The sequence below is a fragment of the Capra hircus genome, chromosome 1, assembly GCF_001704415.2.
Source record: "Capra hircus breed San Clemente chromosome 1, ASM170441v1, whole genome shotgun sequence".
Lineage (NCBI taxonomy): Eukaryota > Metazoa > Chordata > Mammalia > Artiodactyla > Bovidae > Capra > Capra hircus.
Window position 1 is genome coordinate 81,363,420 of NC_030808.1, and position 16,748 is coordinate 81,380,167.

Here is a 16,748-nt window from a genome sequence, read left to right on the forward strand (position 1 = left end):
AGAACTGTTGTGAGGATTAGGGATACTGGGCACATAGTAGGAGTTCAATAAAAGGAAATTCTCTTTATTTCCGTGGTCACTTTGATTATCCCACCGCACTGGACTGGAGCCTCTGGTTCAGCTGATGGTCAACAAGTCTATCTTGACCACTAGACTGCAAGCTTGCTGTGGTCAGGGTTCCTGATTCACCCTGGACGTCCTAATGCCTGGCAGGGACCCAGCAAATAAGTGGAGAAAGAGACAGAGGTAAACTATAAAAAATATATACAGACGGAAAGAGGACAGAAGCAAGAGCAGAAGGAAGGAAGGTTTCTTTTTTTTTTAATATAAATTTATTTCAATTGGAGGTTGATTACTTTACAATATTGTATTGGTTTTGCCATACATCAACATGAATCCACCACAGGTATACACGTGCTCCCCATCCTGAACCCCCCTCCCTCCTTCCTCCCCGGAAAGGAAGGTTTCTGCCGGATTCTAGACCCAGGGGCTCACGGAGTCCGGGCCGGGGGTGGGGCCTGGTGATGGGGGCGGGGCCCGGGGCAGACACCGCCCTTGTCCGTCTGCTAACCCGCTCCGCTGGCGCAGCCGGCAGGCAGCGAGGTTCCTGGCGTTACTGCCAGGACGCTCCGCAGGGGCCGCGATGCACTCCCTGCTCGGCCTCCTCCTGGTCTTCGCCGGCAGCACCTTCGCCCTGTACTTGCTGTCCACGCGACTGCCTCGCGCGTCGACTCTGGTCTCAGCCGAGGAGGCTGGAGACAGGTGCGTGGCGGCGGTGACTGGGTCCGAGGTTCGGGTCAGAGCAAGGAAGCCAGGTCCGAGGATGAGGTCTGGGAACCGGAGATTCGGGTTCCCGGATCGGCGGCGTCGGAGGCCGGGATTTGGGGCTCAGTCTTGGGCAGGCCGGGTGAGCTGGAGCCGGGACCTGGCCCTGGCTGGGATCTGCACGCTGTCGGCCGCGCGGGAGTGCGGTCTGGTGCCTTCTGGTTTTTTTTTTTTTTTTTTTTTAGTTGCGGAGGGAAACGCGCGCCTAACTTTGGGCTGATCCTGCTGGAGCATCTCTGCTCCCCCCAGTTGGATCGCCTCTTGAGCGATGTTCCCGTCGCCTTCCCAGGCCCAGGCCTGACCCCTATTTGCATCCCACCTTCGCCCCGATGTGGACCCGCAGCCGGTTCGTTAAGACTGCTCTCAGCCTCCCTCCTTCAATCCTCCCCAGTTCACTTCTGGTCAGATCTGCCCTTGGGACTTGAAGGCATATCGGGCTTGAGGAAAAACGTTGATGGACAACTTTAAATTATTCACTAATTAGTTATCGACTGTCTCTTCTTGGTTGTCTCAGCTTTTCCTTTTGCAGGAGGTGGTACAAATACCTACCAGGCCGGTTTGTCGTGAAACCGGCCTACTATTTGTGAAGATAATGAGGATGTATGTTACTTATGTTTGAATATTAGGACAGCTGTTTTCAGTGACTGTTGTTTTGCTCTAGCTGGGAAGGCTGTGCTGTGGGTGTCAGAGTAAGAGAAACATTCTAATGAGAACCAGGAGGGTTTGCGTGTAATTGATCATTGATGGATTCCAGAGTTGTTCAGATGGCAGAGGCAAGGTAGCCTTTGTACAGGGTAACCCTTGTACAGGAATCAGAGTACACTGAGGACCATATAGAGAGCAGGGTGAAAAGCAGGCTGGTTGAAAGGGTTGGTTTCAAGCCTGACATATTATCAAGAAGATTATGTTTATGGTGTGGGACAAATACACTTTCCCAGGGAACCTTTAATTGGCTCCTTTGTGATTGATAAAGCAATCGTTTTATCTAGTAACTTAAGTGTGAAGTTTGAATTGTCCTTGGCCTAAAGCTTAGTGGGGAGAGTTTACCCCTGGAAAGGAAGGCAATTCAGGGCGTTTAATACTTGCCTAGAAATTAGTCCATTTGCCTCTTAGGAATAGTTCTTTATCCATTCATCTGTCAGTGGACTTCTAGGTTGTTTCCATGTCCTAGCAATTGTAGATAATGCTGCAGTGAACATTGGGGGTACATGTGTCTTTTTCAGTTATGGTTTCCTCAGGGTATATGCATAGTAGTGAGATTGCTGGATCATATGGTAGTTTTATTTCTAGTTTTTTAAGAAATCTCCGTACTGTTCTCTATAGTGGCTGTGTCAATTTACATTCCCACCAACAGTGCCAGAGGGTTTCTTTTTCTCCACATCCTCTCCAGCATTTATTGTTTGTAGGTAAAGAAGCTGTGGTACATTTATACAATGGAGTATTACTCAGCCATAAAAAGGAACACATTTGAGTCAGTTCTAGTGAGGTGGGTGAACTGAGAGCCTGTTACACAGAATGAAGGAAGTCAGGAACAGTAAAACAACTGTCATGTATTGATGCATATATATGGAATCTAAGGGAATGGTACAGATGAACCTATATGCAGAGCAGGAATAGAGACGCAGACATAGATAACAGATTTGTGGACACAGCGAGGGAAGGAGAGGGTGGACAAACTGAGAGAGTAGCATTGAAGCATATACATTACTGTATGTAAAATAGATGCTAATGGAAGTTGTTGTATAACACAGGGAGTTCAACCCCATACTCTGTGACAACCTAGACAGGTGGGATAGGGTGGGGAGTGGGAGGGAAGTTCAAGAGGGGAGCATATGTATACTTATGGCTGATTCAAGTTGTTGTATGGCAGAAACCAACATAATATTGTAAAGCAATTAGCCTCCAGTTAAAAATTTAAAAAAAGACTAGTCCATAAAATCTGAGAGCTAAGAGGGAACTTAGTGATTATCCACCATTAACCTCCCATTTTTCCAATAAGGAAACTAAGGCTCAAGGACTAGCCTGAGATCATACCACTGGATAGTAGCAGGGTTCAGATGCTACGCCAGGTCCCTTGCTTCCAAACCAAGGCTCTTCTTGCCTCCACTGTGTTATAAATATCAGGTCATCCATCATCCTAGCCTCCCACATCTGCTGGTTCCCAGCAGACCAGATGATGGGCACATTTAAAAATCTGTTTTGGAAAGAAGACACAGCAAGTGACTTTATTAGGTATGAGGCTGTTTTCGACTGTTTCCATCTGCTTTTCCAAATCTCCAGGTCACTATGGTTTCCCTCGGACCTGGCTGAGCTGCGGGAACTCTCCGAGGTCCTTCGAGAATACCGAAAGGAACACCAGGTCTACGTGTTCCTGCTCTTCTGCAGTGCCTACCTCTACAAACAGAGCTTTGCCATCCCTGGGTCCAGCTTCCTGGTCAGTATCCTGCCCTCCTCCTGTGCCTGCCTCCCAGGAAGCCACGTTCTTCTTTGCAGAGGGGCCATTAGGCTGCAGAGCCTACAGGTCAGAGGACAGGCCACCGTGGCTATTGTTTGTTGACAGCTTTCCCTGTGTCAGGCACTGTCCTAGTTGCTCTACCCGCTCGACGTTATTTAATTCTCCCAAGAGCCAGTAACGGGGACTATTATCTGCATTTTACAGACAAGGAAGTGAATGGTGAGAAGTGAAGTCCCTGATGACGAGGCGAGGAGAGGGTAGGGCTGGGGTCTGAACCCTCGCCCCACCCGCTACCCTCCAGCTCCAGAGCCTGCCTTTCCTCTCAAGTTTGCTGCTTTCGTTTCTAAGGATTTGACAGCTGTGGAGCACCATCCTTGAGACTTGTCCCCTTCTACATGTTGGTTTTCTTTTAAAATCTGTTTTCTCCACTAGTCTGTGAGTTCCCTGAGGGCTGGGCCTGTTCCTTGTTGACAGCCTGTGTGTTTGCCTGGCACAGGGAAGTGCCTTTGTAAGCGTCTGATGAACAGATGCAGGTTGTTCCTGGTGCTTTTAGGCTGGAGAGAGTCGGGAAACCTCCGACTCACTTGGAGTGGTGGGGACGAGTCACTCTGGTTTTCCAGGCAGCCCCCTGGCTCTTGGGAGCTGCAGTGTTAGATCCAGGCTTGCGCGTGGGCTCTTGGATGCTTCTAACCAGCTTCCACCTCAGGTGATACAGGAGAGAATTTCTGCTGTCCTCCCAGCAGCATTGTAAGCTGGTTGGTATAAATGTATATGTATATTATGGCTTTGGGTAGGTTTAGATCCCAGCTGTGTAACAGTGAGCCAACCATTTAACCTCTCCAGCCCTGCCTCCTCATCTGTAGAACAGAGACTCTCCTACATAACCCCCTGGGATTGTTAACGTGGGAGGATGAAATGACCTAGTGGGTGCAGAAGGGCTGACACAGTGATGGTGCGCCTGGCACACAGCGGCTTCGGCCCTGAGCAGGCAGCCTTGAAAGCTTCCTTCTGTCCTGCTTCTCCCTCCTGCCCCAACATTCAGCTCAGGCCGGATCTGCCTCAGCAGCGTCTTTGTTAGCAACTGGAAGAAAAGCAAACATAGCCACGCCAAGAGAGATGGGGACATGTGTGGTGCCGGAGGTTAGAGGCCATCTGTCTCCCGGGCTTGCCCCCATCTCTCTTTCTCTCTTGAGCTGATCCCTCTGCAGGGCAAAGAGCTGGCTGCTCCCTGGGGGTGCCTTCTGTTTCTTCTTCATGCGGCCTTGGGCACCATACTTAATCTCACACTGGTAGAATGAGGTGAGGCTGGCATACCACACAGGGTCTTATTGGGGATTAAATTGGACATGTCGTCAAGTCCTTAACACATTGGAGGTGCTGAGGATATCCCCACCTTCTCGCTTCCAGGTCCTTTTATTTTCTCTCTTGGATTCCATGTTTGGCAGGATGATGTCTACCAGCCAGACTGCATTTAGGAAGTATTGGTTCACTTTTCCCTTTTGGTTCATCGTAGGCTTTTTTGAGTGTCAGCTAGAAACCTGGTCAATACAAAACCGCCAGGGTTAGCATACCACAGAGATGTAATTCCTGCAGAAAGCAAAGAAACACAAGACATTCTGTAAAGCTCATGTGGTCAACTAAGGGGAAATCCATGGTTTGTGTCCATTTAGAATAGCAAAAAATAACTTGAGAGCTTTCTTTCTGCCTCCCCAGAGCCTCAGGGTCTGCAGGACTTATCACAGCCCATGTGGAAGGCTGGGTGTTAGGCGTAGATTTTCCCATTTAATTCTGTCTTGTCCTCTGAGGTTTTAATCCTCTTCCCAGTTTTTTTTTTTTTTTTCTCTTCCCAATTTTAAGGGTAAGAAGACTGAAGCCAGGGTTGTAGTTCCCAGCTCTTTCATCGCCCTTCATTCATCTCTTTACAATGGGAATAGGGTTTTTTGTCCAGGAAAATCACTGAAGGAGGAGGGAACCTAGGCCTCCCAGGCTTCAAGACGAGATGGCTGGCAGCTGGCGGATGTCCTCATGCAGAGCGTTTGTTTCCTCTGCAGAATGTTTTAGCCGGTGCTTTGTTTGGGCCCTGGCTGGGGCTTCTGCTGTGCTGCGTGCTGACCTCAGTGGGTGCCACGGGCTGCTACCTGCTCTCCAGTGTTTTTGGCAAACAGCTGGTGGTCTCCTACTTTCCTGACAAAGTGTTCCTGCTGCAGAAGAAGGTAAGGTTAGAGGGCACCTCTGAGTGCTGGGTCCCTAGAAAGTCGTGGCATGGCCCTGAGGGGAGTGTGGTGCAGGGGTTTCCCACAGTGCCCCCTGCCCTGCTGCAGGAGGCTCCAGAGGGTCTATTGATGTCTCCTAGAGATGAAGGCCTGAGCTCAGCCTCCAGCTCCATCACTGCCGGCTCTGTGTCTTTGGGCAGGTTCCTGACTTCTGAGCCTCAGGCACCTCTGTTTCTGGGGAGGTGGGGGCTGCACTAGGTCTCCATTGTGGTCCCTGGGCTCTCTAGTTGTGGAACTCCAGCTTAGTTGCTCCTCAGCACGTGAGATCTTAGTTCCCCAGCCAGGGGTCAGACCTGCATCCCCTGCATTGGAAAGGAGATTCTTAACCACTGGACCACCACCGAAGTCCCAGGCACTTCCTTTTTAAAAATGAGGAAGACAATCTCTGCCCTGGAATTTATAGAATATGAGAAGTATCTAGAACAGTGCCTGGCACCAACAGATTTTTCACCAGCTGGAGACTCTTCTGCTTCTTAATGGCCTTGTCTTTGGCTTCAGGTGGAGGAGAACAGAAACGGCCTGTTTTTCTTCTTACTGTTTCTGAGACTCTTCCCTATGACGCCAAACTGGTTCTTGAACCTCTCGGCCCCGATTCTGAACATCCCCATCGTGCAGTTCTTCTTCTCTGTTCTTATCGGTAAGACGTGGCATGTAAGTCTGAGTCTCACAGTCGTCATGGGCACATGCCTGCCTTTGTGAGCCAGGCTCACGGAGAGCATCATCCAGCCTTGTCTAACGTAATTGTTCCTGATAGCAACTTGGGCTTGAACATGAAAACCCATAAAAATACTTCTGGAACAATTAGGGATTGTTCATTCTGTGCCTGTATTTAATGCCTATTGTGTTTGCACTGTGCTGGGCCCTGGGATTAGAAGAGAAATCTGTGTAACACACGACCTGGCCCATAGTAAGGGCTCAGTGAAAGCAGAGTTCAGGTTTGTGAGTGGAAGAGAAGGTGGAGGCAGGGGAAGGTCAGAGCAAGGGCTTCCTGTTTGATTTTGGCCCCTATTTCCATTAAGATCTGCCTTAGGAAGAGCTAGTTCCTTCTTGCCTTTTGACAATTGTATGACCTTCAGCAAGCTCCTTACCCTCAATGAGCCACTTGGCTAAATGCAAGGCTAGGATGACAGCAGTGTTTAAGTATCAGCTTTGGACCACTTTCATCTGAATGGAAAAATGGCTAATATCCTGTGAAATCAGTGACTATTGTTTTCTCCACACTGGAAGTAAACTACCCCACCCTTTCCAAGCGAAAGGCAAGGATCGTCTCTCTTAAACCTTCTTTAGAAATGAAGGGAAAGACTACTCAGGCCTCTGGGTCAAACACGACAGATCTGTGGTTGAGCAGTTGCTATTAATAGGGAATTCCTGGGAGAAGCTGAGATCTTAAATCGAAGCAGAATCAACCACAGCTAATTCTGTTAGACCAGCGTTTAGATGAGAGTGCCTCTGTATCTCTATTAGCAGCCTGTAATTAACCAGGTGCACGAGGCTTGGAAGGACTCCAGAGACCAGGGTTCTAGTTCTGCCTCTGACAGATTATATGACCTTGATGAGTCTCATCTTGAGGCATCATCCGCTAGAGGAGTGGATCATCAGGGGGCCCCAAACCAATCAGAGTCTGGGGAGTAAGAGTTGGGAGAGGCTGTTCGAATGCAGGTTCCTGGGCTCTACCCCCAGACCCAGAGGACCAGAGTCCCTGGGGCACTGCCTGAGAGTGTGTTTTTAACAGCTTCATGGGGGATTGTGATACAGTCAGCCTCTTGGGCCACCAGTCACTTTGGGGATCCAGTGGATTCAATGACGTCTTACAGACAGTACAGAGTATGAAATAGCACTACTACTTCTAAGAAACTTGTTTTTATCTTGGGCACACTGCACAACTCATAATGCTGGTGTTTCTCTTTGCTTGGGCTGCTGGGTACTCAGAACCAAATCTGGGGACGCTTCTAGCAAATGAGTGAACTTTATGCATTTTTGCCTTAATTTTGTTTATTCTTCATTTTGTTTTATTCTTGTTTTCCCGTTTAAAAAAAATGTTTAAATCTTAGCAGACCATCTCAAGTCCTTTTGTTTAATGAGGCAAATGTAGTGGGAAGCGAGGAAAGGAGGGGAAGGAATGGAAGAGAAGAAGGGAAAGAGGAAATATGTTTAGGAGTCAGAATTGTGCAACAGTCACGTATGAAACTGGAGTCACTGTTGTGAATTACTGGTGAATTTTCTGAAGCACTTCTGGTCTTCGTTTTCCTGTCCCAGAGTAACAGGATGTCCCTTTTCTTCCTCCAGGTTTGATCCCATATAATTTCATCTGTGTGCAGACAGGCTCCATCCTGTCCACCCTCACCTCTCTGGATGCTCTTTTCTCCTGGGAAACTGCCTTTAAACTGCTGGCCATTGCCCTGGTGGCCTTAGTTCCTGGAACCCTCATTAAAAAAGTTAGTCAGAAAGACCTACGTTTGAAAGAAACAAGCAACGCTCATTCTCTGAATAGTAGGAAGGTCACGTGATCTGGGTCTCTTGGGTGCTATCTCCCTGGACTCTGTTGCTTACGTATGTAATGGATGTGGTCCTCTGAAGCCCCTCATTGTTTTTAATTATTCTCAATAGGTGATCTGGACACTGTTCTTCTGTGTGCCCTGTCCTGTCACGAAGGACACTGTGCTCTGGAAGGTGAATCGTATCAGATTCTCAAACCAACCAAGATTTAGCAAGACACTCTGCAAAATGGATGGCCTCCCAGGAAATCCTGTTTGTATTTTATTGAATAACAAGGAACTCAGGGTAGTGTGTCATCCTGGCCTCTTGTAAAGCCCTGAGCTGTCTCGGGAGAGGATGCTGACGGCCCTTGTCTGGCGTGCCTCTTCCGCGCAGGGATCGGCTGTCGTGACAGGCTTTATCCTTTTTCGTCCCTTGTGGACATGCTAAATGTAGATTGATGACGTGAACCTACATCACTGATACCACACTTCCTGTTAGTCTCCTGAAGAGTGTTTCTTCAATACATTTTTTTTTTTTTTTTTTTGCTGATGACCTACCTCTTGCGTTAATGAAGGGAAACAAGCTGACAAACTGCATACAATTTCCATGTACAGCTCAAAAGCACAGTGATTGCTGAAATGCTCTTTGTTCAGACGCACTGATGTTACCACATGTCACATCTCTTGGTTGCATGTCCAGACAATTCAGCTGATTGCAATCAGACTATTAAATATCAGTGCAGCTCACTCTGTATGTTATGAATATGTTCTGGAGAAGTGCTTACCTATCTGTGCAGAGCCCTCGAGTCACCTGAACCAAATGACCATCAGTACCTTTTTTCTAGTCTGTGCTTTCTGTGTGAGAATGCCTCCTCTGTCTTGTTAGGAGAAGGGACTCGGTACACCGTACCAGCTGGTATGCAGGTACCAGCCTGCATACCCTCCAAATGCTTTTTTTCATTTCCTGAGAATAACTGAGGGATAATTCTGTTTTATCTTTCAATTCAGGGAAATTCAAGGAGAATACTTGGCTTTGGATTACTTTGTTGTGTTGTGTTTTAACGAATTTGTAGCTGTCTGCTTTCTATAGCTGTAGTGTTGTAATTGGCACAGATCAATTCAGTTCCAAGGACAAAAGGACCTTGGCACCTAAAATGAACAGCTCTGGGATCCTGTGCCCCACAGGAGTAACTCATCATTTCTTATCAGAACTCTTGCCCTTGGGCACCATCTGCTGGCTTTTGATTTGACTTGGCCAAGACTCTTGCCAAGGCTTAATGCAGATCAGTTGTTTTACACGAATTCTTGGGAATACTTGTTCACTATAAAGAATGAATTCCCAAGCAGTGTTTTTTGGACACAGTATAATCTATAAAAACATAACAAGTACTTCATTTTTAAGCATGTGTTGTTTTAAAAGAAGCTTGAGAACAAGAAAGAGCATGAGGAGGACACCAGCTGGACTTAAAGCTCTGTGGTAGAAGCGAGGGGAGACACTGGAAGCTCTCCGCACTGCTGAAAGCCTGTACCCTTTGCCCTTTACCTGGATCCTTGGGTTTGTCTCTCTCCTTCCTCCCCCTTGACTTTGCAACAATGTGCCTTAGCAGTTGTGACTTTAAAGGCAAAGCAGTTTCCCAAATAAATGGACATATGTCTTCTGTGTGCTGTGTGTTTGTGCATGTTGCTAACTTTGCCAGTGGGATTCGGGATTGCCTGAGATCAGACAATCCAATGTGTCTTAGCTTTCTACTCTTGGATTTCTCACCAGTTGTGTGCATTGGAAGATTTTCATTTTTGCCTTTTCCCTCTTAGGGCACATTTGAGAGTCGGGTTTTCATGCCAGAGAAGTAGCTGCAAGGTGGACAGCAGGAAAGCTGTAGGGAAGGAGCAGAGCGCCTGTCTCAGATGTGGCAGAATAATCATGAAGAGACAATCACACAATGGTGGTCGTCTCTTCTTTCTGTGGATGTCTGATGAAAATGCCACAGAAACCAGCTTTTCTTACCACCTATTTTTCCGGGCTGCAGGAAACCCAGTCATGTAAAGTTTTCCTTTCCCTGACAAATTCTAAAACTTGTGAAGGTAGCTCCCGGACACAAGCAGTCCCTAAAGAAAAGGCAGGACAGAAAACAGTGACGTCCGCGTTTTGTTTAATTCCATGCATTTGTTTGCTCTGATAGTCGCTCATGTTCCCATCACTGTACAGTTGGTCGATACAAAGAGGGAGAGCCGGCATCAGAACCTGCACAAGGAGCAGGAGAACTGAGAGGCCACAGAGGTCGCAGATGAGGGGGTTCATTTTGAGACTTGACTACCAAAAAGGAAGTTAATCTGCTTCAAACTGAACTCACATTTTATTGCAATCAAGAATCAAAGTGGGTTGTCACACTTCCAGAATCTAAGAAGTGGGCACTCCGAAGGGAGCGAGCTCCTAGTAACACGGTCAGTAAAGGACTCCTTCCTATTAGCCTGCACCTTTTGGTGGGGGTTCCCTCTGACCTGCAACCCCTGGAGGACCCCGTCTGCCTGGTTACCAGGTGACAGCCTAGGGCCAGGAGCCAGCATTCCCCTGAGTGCTGTGAAGTGGCTCTGGAGAGCAGGCCTGGGACTTGGCTGGAAGTCTCGTCACAGTACCTGTTCTGATGGCTCAGATGGTAAAGAATTTGCCTGCAATGAGGAGACCTGGGTTCAATCCCTGGGTCGGGAAGATCCCCTGGAGAAGGAAATGACAACCCACTCCAGTATCCTTGCCTGGAGAATTTCACGGACAGTCTATGAGGTCACATGAAGTCGGACACGACTGGACGACTAGTACTCGCTTCCCTTACAGTGGCCTTGCTGCCCGCCAGGGGACTTGGCTCTGTGGGAAATTCTGCCAGTGTGCTCTGGTCACGTGACAGGGAAGCCTTCACCCAACTCCTTTTGGGTAACCCTATTTCTCAGAACAGTGAGCTCCCCTCTTCTGCCACCTGTCCCTGAGAAGTGTTCCAGTTTCTACAAAGGTCCTCCACTTGGCAGTCTAGTCCGTTCCAATTTGAACAGGTGCTGCAGTATTCGCTGTAACATGCAAACAGGCAGACTAATGTGATTTCTTCTGTGCTAGCCTGTATATGTTGGTAACACTGGCGGTGTGAGTATATTAGGGCGTTTTTTCTATGAAATCAGCAATGAAGAAAATTCTTGCTGCCTAGACAGGCACTCAATTCATACTGACAGTACAAGTCGAAAGTCTTAAAAAGGATGCCACATCGTTTTGGTACCTCAGTTTCACAGAATCTAAGGAAAAAGCAAGCAACTAGGACTTCTTAATTAACCCTCTGCTTATAGAAGGTGGTAAGGAACAGGCTCATTTAACACAATGAAATGATGTAAATGAAGAGACATTTTGGAATTCAATTGCAAACATACACCAAAGGGGCAATGGGTGGAGGCATGGAGGAGGCTTTTTCCTGCCTTTCATGCTGCCCTTTGGCCACAGGGTGGGACCTATAAGCAGCATACTGGTACATCCCATCATTCTCCCGTGTGGGCTAACTCAAGATCTCAAACCACCTTAGGAGATTGTGAGGTTAAGGGTGGGACAGCAAATAGATCTCCCCTTGCACACCATTCCAATCAAGTGGTAATTATTGCTCCAAGTGCTGTATTGTGAGAGGTTCGGAGGTTGTGTCCAGGCTCAGCAGGAAAGAATATGGTGATTAACAACACAGTTTGGGATACTGAGCATGAAGACAGTAGATGGGTGGTATGTGGTGGTATTCTGATTTCTGGCTTGGTAGAAAAATGAATCACAATACAGCAAACTCTACTATGAGCAGAGCAGGGCAGGAATTCCTTGGAATTTGTAGAATTCAGTGGTAAGAAGTTCAAGTAGAAACATTTTAAGAAAAGGGGGTAGAGAGTGAGACATAAGGGCATGGAAGAAAAAGGTAAATCTTTTGTCAGTAAGGATACATTCACATTGAAAAAAACATCAGTGCTCCACAGTGGGAGAGGGCATTTAAAATTAGGTTGTACCAAGAAAACCCCAAACCATCAAGTCTATTATTACTTGGATAAGAGGCAAATTCAGTACAATGAGGCCCTGAAATGGAACTCCAGTGTACTAATTAAATACAACTAAAAATATCTTTAATTCTAGAAGGATAGATTTGTTGATACCAAAGTTTTTAAATATCTGAACTTCAAGTAGGTCATACCAAAACATCTTATAGCACAGCTAGCTCTTCACCTCCCTGGGAAGGTGCTCCCCACAATCTAGCAAACAGGTCTAAACTTTAGCAGTGGTAAAGTCTATTTTAACTTCAAAGGAGATGCAGGCTTCTCAGTCCCTCTGCTAAGCAATTTTAAGAGGAATTGTTGTTCAGAGGACAGGATCTAGAAATAGATGCGAATCAAATGCTCATCTGCAACACAAATTAAAACTCATTATCTTGCAGTCAGTCAAAACCAGATGCTAAACGAATGTGGAATTCATCCCAGGGGGGTTAAACTTTTGATCTGCAACCAAGCTTGAAATCATAGTCCTGGGAGTTTCCTTAAAGCGCTGTCGCCCAGTTGTCAGACTGAAGAATTGGCTCTTAAATTCCCTGAGCTCTTCATTCCACACTCTTCAGATGACAGTGGGGCTGTTCTCAAACACACACCAATTCAGAATTGTCCTGGTTACTTCAAAGCAGGCAATGAAGGGTAGCCTGGGATAGAGAAGGCATTTCTCTAAAGACACTGTTCTTCTCTGAAGCCTCTAGTCACTTCTACTAAAGAAAATAAGTAAAATGTTCAATGTGGAACTTTATTCAGCTCTTGACCATATAGTGAATGACCTGAAGATTCAACACTGTCTGCGGCCCTAACACGCTCTTAACAGTCAATCCAGTTAGATATATGGCATTATCATGACAGGCAGTCCAGATGGGAATTCAAAAGGTATCAAAATGATGAGGTATTGTAGTGGATTTTCCAGAAAGATCATCACTGAAAGGGATAAGACACACTGACCTTCATGTTTCTCTTTGGCCACTATAGGTGGGCAAGGCCTGGAAAAGCTGAAGGGTCAGTGTTTTATGTTGGACAGAAAGAGGACACAGAGTTGTAGCCTCTCTGTTCTCAGAAGTAATGAGCCAGAGAGATTCACAGTACAGTGTGGTCTGAAGTCAGAGGATGAAACATATGGGCTTTAAACGGTGCTTTTTCCAGCTCTGTGACTGAGAGATTAGGCTTCAGGCTAGAACTTTTCTAATCATCACCTCAGCTAGGCATTTTTTTTTTTTTTTGGGTCATGCCATCTATTTCCTTTTTTTATTCTCCTAACTAGGAGGAAAAAAGGTTGGTTTTAAGGGATTTAGCAGGAAGGAGATTACAAACCATGTTGCCAGTTCTTGAAACTATCCCACAGGCCCCAGGCAGGTTCCCTGTAGGCCTGTTTCTCTCAGGGCATTAAATAATTCTCTTGTGCTTCTAATGGATCGCATGATTTTATTTCTTAAGAAACTTTAGAAAGTGTACAGCTTTGGAACTTTGTCCACCGCTCAGTCATCTGCCCACCTAGGAGCTTTTGTGATCAAGTCAAAATCACAGCGTTAACCACTGGGCCTCAGGGCAGTACCCGCATCCTCAGATGATTGTTGTTGTACACAGAAAATGAGGGAATACAGCTAAGACGAATACCAGGGAGCTCCCACATGGCAGTTCCGTTTTCATTCCTTCATAAAAATCCATAATAACTCATGGTTAGCAATCAACACAATCACTGTGCTACACCGTAAACCACACCTTCTGATCGACAGAAAATGAGAAGGATAATAATTATTATAAAATAAAGTAACAATGATAATAATGCCATAACTTAAGATCTTTCATGTAGTCCAGCTACAGAATTCATACAAAATGGAATAATTTAATGAAACAATACTGCTCTCTGTATAAGTTAAACATTTTCCTTCATCCTACCTAAGAGCTATAAATTATAGACACTAAATTTTAAATCAATGTCTCAACATAAAGTGTAAACAAATGGAGGGATCAAACAAGCAAAAGGAACGGCTCTGAATTCCCTCCTGCTTTTGCTTTTTGGCTGATGCAATCAGTGTCACTTGGAGGAGGGCGATGCTTTTACCTGTACTGGAAATGGTTTAATACCTGTGTGTGTTAAGTCTTGCCTGATGTCCAATCTGATGCAGTGTCAAAGCGTTTAAACCATCCTCTCTAGGTCTTGAGCCAAGAAAGGGTGTTTGGCAGTGACTAATCTTGGAGACAGAAACTAGGCCAACATCTGTTTTTATATCAAATTCTAGATTAAAATGTCTTTAAAGCAGATACCTTGGTTTGTTTCTCAGAGCCCATGATTCTGGAGACAGAAAGGACCTCAGGCCTTGGACAACATAAAATCTTTCCAATCTCTGCTTAGCATCAGTTGTTCTTTCTGTGAATTTCCGAATCCAATTATTCAAATTTACATGGAGCCAAATACACTTTACAAGTAGCATTTAACAGAAAAGCTATTGTGGTGGGGGAAGGGGCTGCCTTTTGCAAATTGCCTGTTTCGCCTTTTTTCTGACAGTGGCAGCCACTCACGAAAGCTTCTGGGGTTAGAATGAGTTAATACAAACATAAGGTATGGTCTGGGACTGGACACTGGGCAGACTCATACACCTCCTAGCTGCCTTCAAGGACTGTTCCATTTAAGTCAATAAAACTCTAGAAGACAAACAACCTGGTCCCAGGGAGGGGTGATTCCCATCTTCTCCACGTAGTTAAACTGAGACATTCTGTGCATGTCCTTTCACAAACTGCACATTTGCTTTTCCAGCACTGTTGTCTTACCCTTCTCTCTTCCTCAGGCTCTCCCTCCCCTGCCCCTTTCTTCCCTAAAAGACATAGTCAACAGGTAGGAAGGAAGTAGGATACAGGAAAATGGCACTCAAGTCTGAAAAATCAACACACTGGTCAAGGTAACACACTTGCCAAGGTCATGACACTGATAGCAGTAAAAAGTGGAATATTTGTCAAGGACAAGGTTGGACACTACCTGTAAGTCTCACTACCAAATGCTGCTTAAACTTAAAAAATGAGATCAGCTTCCACATACACAGTTTTGAATCCATGCCCTCAAAGACCTTGGGTACCAGTAGCTGGTCACCAAACTTTTCTAGGTCTTTGCATCTCCCATCTGGACAAGCTGGTTGAATTTAGTGTGGTCTTCTACAAGTTCCCTGGAATTGCTTTTCTTCTGCTGCTCTTTGTTTTCTAAAATGCTCAGTATGTCTTGCTTTGGCTCTTCTTCAGTCACTTACAGCCAAAAGAACTGGTCCCCTGTTCAAGTAGCAATAATACCTCTTGGTCCCACAAACTCCCAAGGATGTTGCTCCTAAATTTCACTTTTTTTCCTTTCCTCCTTTTGCTCTTTTTTTTCTGCAAGAAATTATTGTCTTTTTCTCTATCATATATAGTTCACTCTTTACAGTACAAAGTGTTAAAATGTCAAACAAAAATAAATATCAATGTTACAGTAGCTAGAATATTCAATAAAATAGATCCCTGCCATTCTTGATTGAAATGTTCAGTGAGACTTAATTTCATTTGGATATTTTTCTCCAGAGATTTGTGAAGTCTCATGTTCCTGTTATTGCAGCTCATTTCTAGGGGTAAGAAAGATGGGGCAGCTCTCCTCCCAGACAAAAAAGCAGGGGGAGAGTGGGAAGAGTCTGGGGGTAGGGTGAATTTGAAATGCCAGTATAGTCATGAGATCTTCAGGGTGGGTGTTCTTTCATTACCAGGTAGCAGAGCTGTAGTGTTTATTGGTCCTGACTGTGGCATCAGAACATTCCCCATCTGAAGAGTCACAGTCCGATTCTTCAAACTGCATAGGATTCTGCAAAGTCAAGACAACATAAGACCTTAATTCCTTTCTCCAATTACTCAGTCAATGTATTCTGAACACCTCCCATGTGACAGGTCCTGTGCTGGGTTACTGGCTAACATACATGAGACCAGACCCTGTCCTTGTGGGGCTTACGGAGAAAGAAGACTTAGAAAGATGATGATGACAATGATGAAAAAGACAGTGAAAATAGTGTACCACAGTCCCCCATATATTGTTCACTACGTTCCAGACACTGCTGTGAGTGCTTTAACATCCATTAATCCATTTAATCCTCTGTGAAATAGAGGCTGTTATCATGCCTGTATATGGGATAAGGGAGCTGACCTACAGAGAGGTTAAGTGGCTCGCCCCCCATCACACAGTGAGTGAGTGGGGAGGCTAAGGTTGGCATCTGGGCAGTCAGACTCCAGGGTCTACTCTTCCAACCATGTTGTGACCCATCCTCTGAGAAAGCAGTACTGTATGCTAACTGAAGTGGTACGTGCGTTCTGACAGCACATAGGGGCTGGTGCGGAGCTGGGGGAGGGAGGCGGATACCCTCAACTAGGTTGGGAGATAGGGTCAGAAGTGATGCTTGAGTTGCATCTCGGGGTGAAGCGTTCCTGAGCAGTTTTATGTTCGTGCTTCATTTGGGAGAACTACCCCATTTTGGGAAGCTCTTATCTCTGTAGTAAGTCCCCTACATACAAATGAGTTCTGTTTTCAGAGCACATTTGTAAGTCCAAATTGTTCATTAAGTCCAACCAAGTTAGCTTAAGGACCCAACTAAAACAATCAGCTATACAGTACTGTACTGTAATAGGTTTATAATACTTTTCACACAAATAATACATAAA

The 16,748-nt window shown here is 45.8% G+C and overlaps 2 protein-coding genes across 6 annotated transcripts in view; one reads left to right on the forward strand and one right to left on the reverse strand.

Annotated features, from left to right (window-relative positions):
* TMEM41A (transmembrane protein 41A) lies at positions 563–9,690 on the forward strand. 3 transcript variants are annotated; one of them, XM_018046988.1, is made up of 5 exons: positions 563–762; positions 3,106–3,346; positions 5,332–5,493; positions 6,052–6,190; positions 7,840–9,690. In XM_018046988.1, the coding sequence occupies exons 1-5, from the start codon at positions 644–646 to the stop codon at positions 8,058–8,060; spliced, it is 882 nt and encodes a 293-aa protein (XP_017902477.1). In that variant the 5' UTR covers positions 563–643; the 3' UTR covers positions 8,061–9,690. The 3 variants fall into 3 exon arrangements, with proteins under 3 accessions (XP_017902477.1, XP_017902486.1, XP_017902479.1); XM_018046997.1 differs by having other exon boundaries at positions 6,052–6,204; positions 7,840–7,944; XM_018046990.1 differs by having other exon boundaries at positions 565–762; positions 3,106–3,259.
* The window catches only part of MAP3K13 (mitogen-activated protein kinase kinase kinase 13), a 159,670-nt gene continuing 153,085 nt past the window's right edge, over positions 10,164–16,748 (reverse strand). For all 3 annotated transcript variants that reach the window (XM_013963962.2, XM_005675172.3, XM_005675173.3), the window contains one exon: positions 10,164–15,900. In XM_013963962.2, coding sequence (XP_013819416.2) covers positions 15,799–15,900 — 102 coding nt within the window. In that variant the 3' untranslated portion in view covers positions 10,164–15,798. The remainder of the gene's footprint in view (positions 15,901–16,748) is intronic.

Excerpts from the sequence above, each read along its gene's own strand:
- TMEM41A (XM_018046988.1), top strand. The coding sequence starts at position 644 with ATGCACTCCCTGCTCGGCCTCCTCCTGGTCTTCGCCGGCAGCACCTTC. Across the intron at positions 5,494-6,051 it reads TGTTCCTGCTGCAGAAGAAG|GTGGAGGAGAACAGAAACGG; the intron begins GTAAGGTTAGAG and ends CTTTGGCTTCAG. Across the intron at positions 6,191-7,839 it reads CTTCTTCTCTGTTCTTATCG|GTTTGATCCCATATAATTTC; the intron begins GTAAGACGTGGC and ends TTCTTCCTCCAG.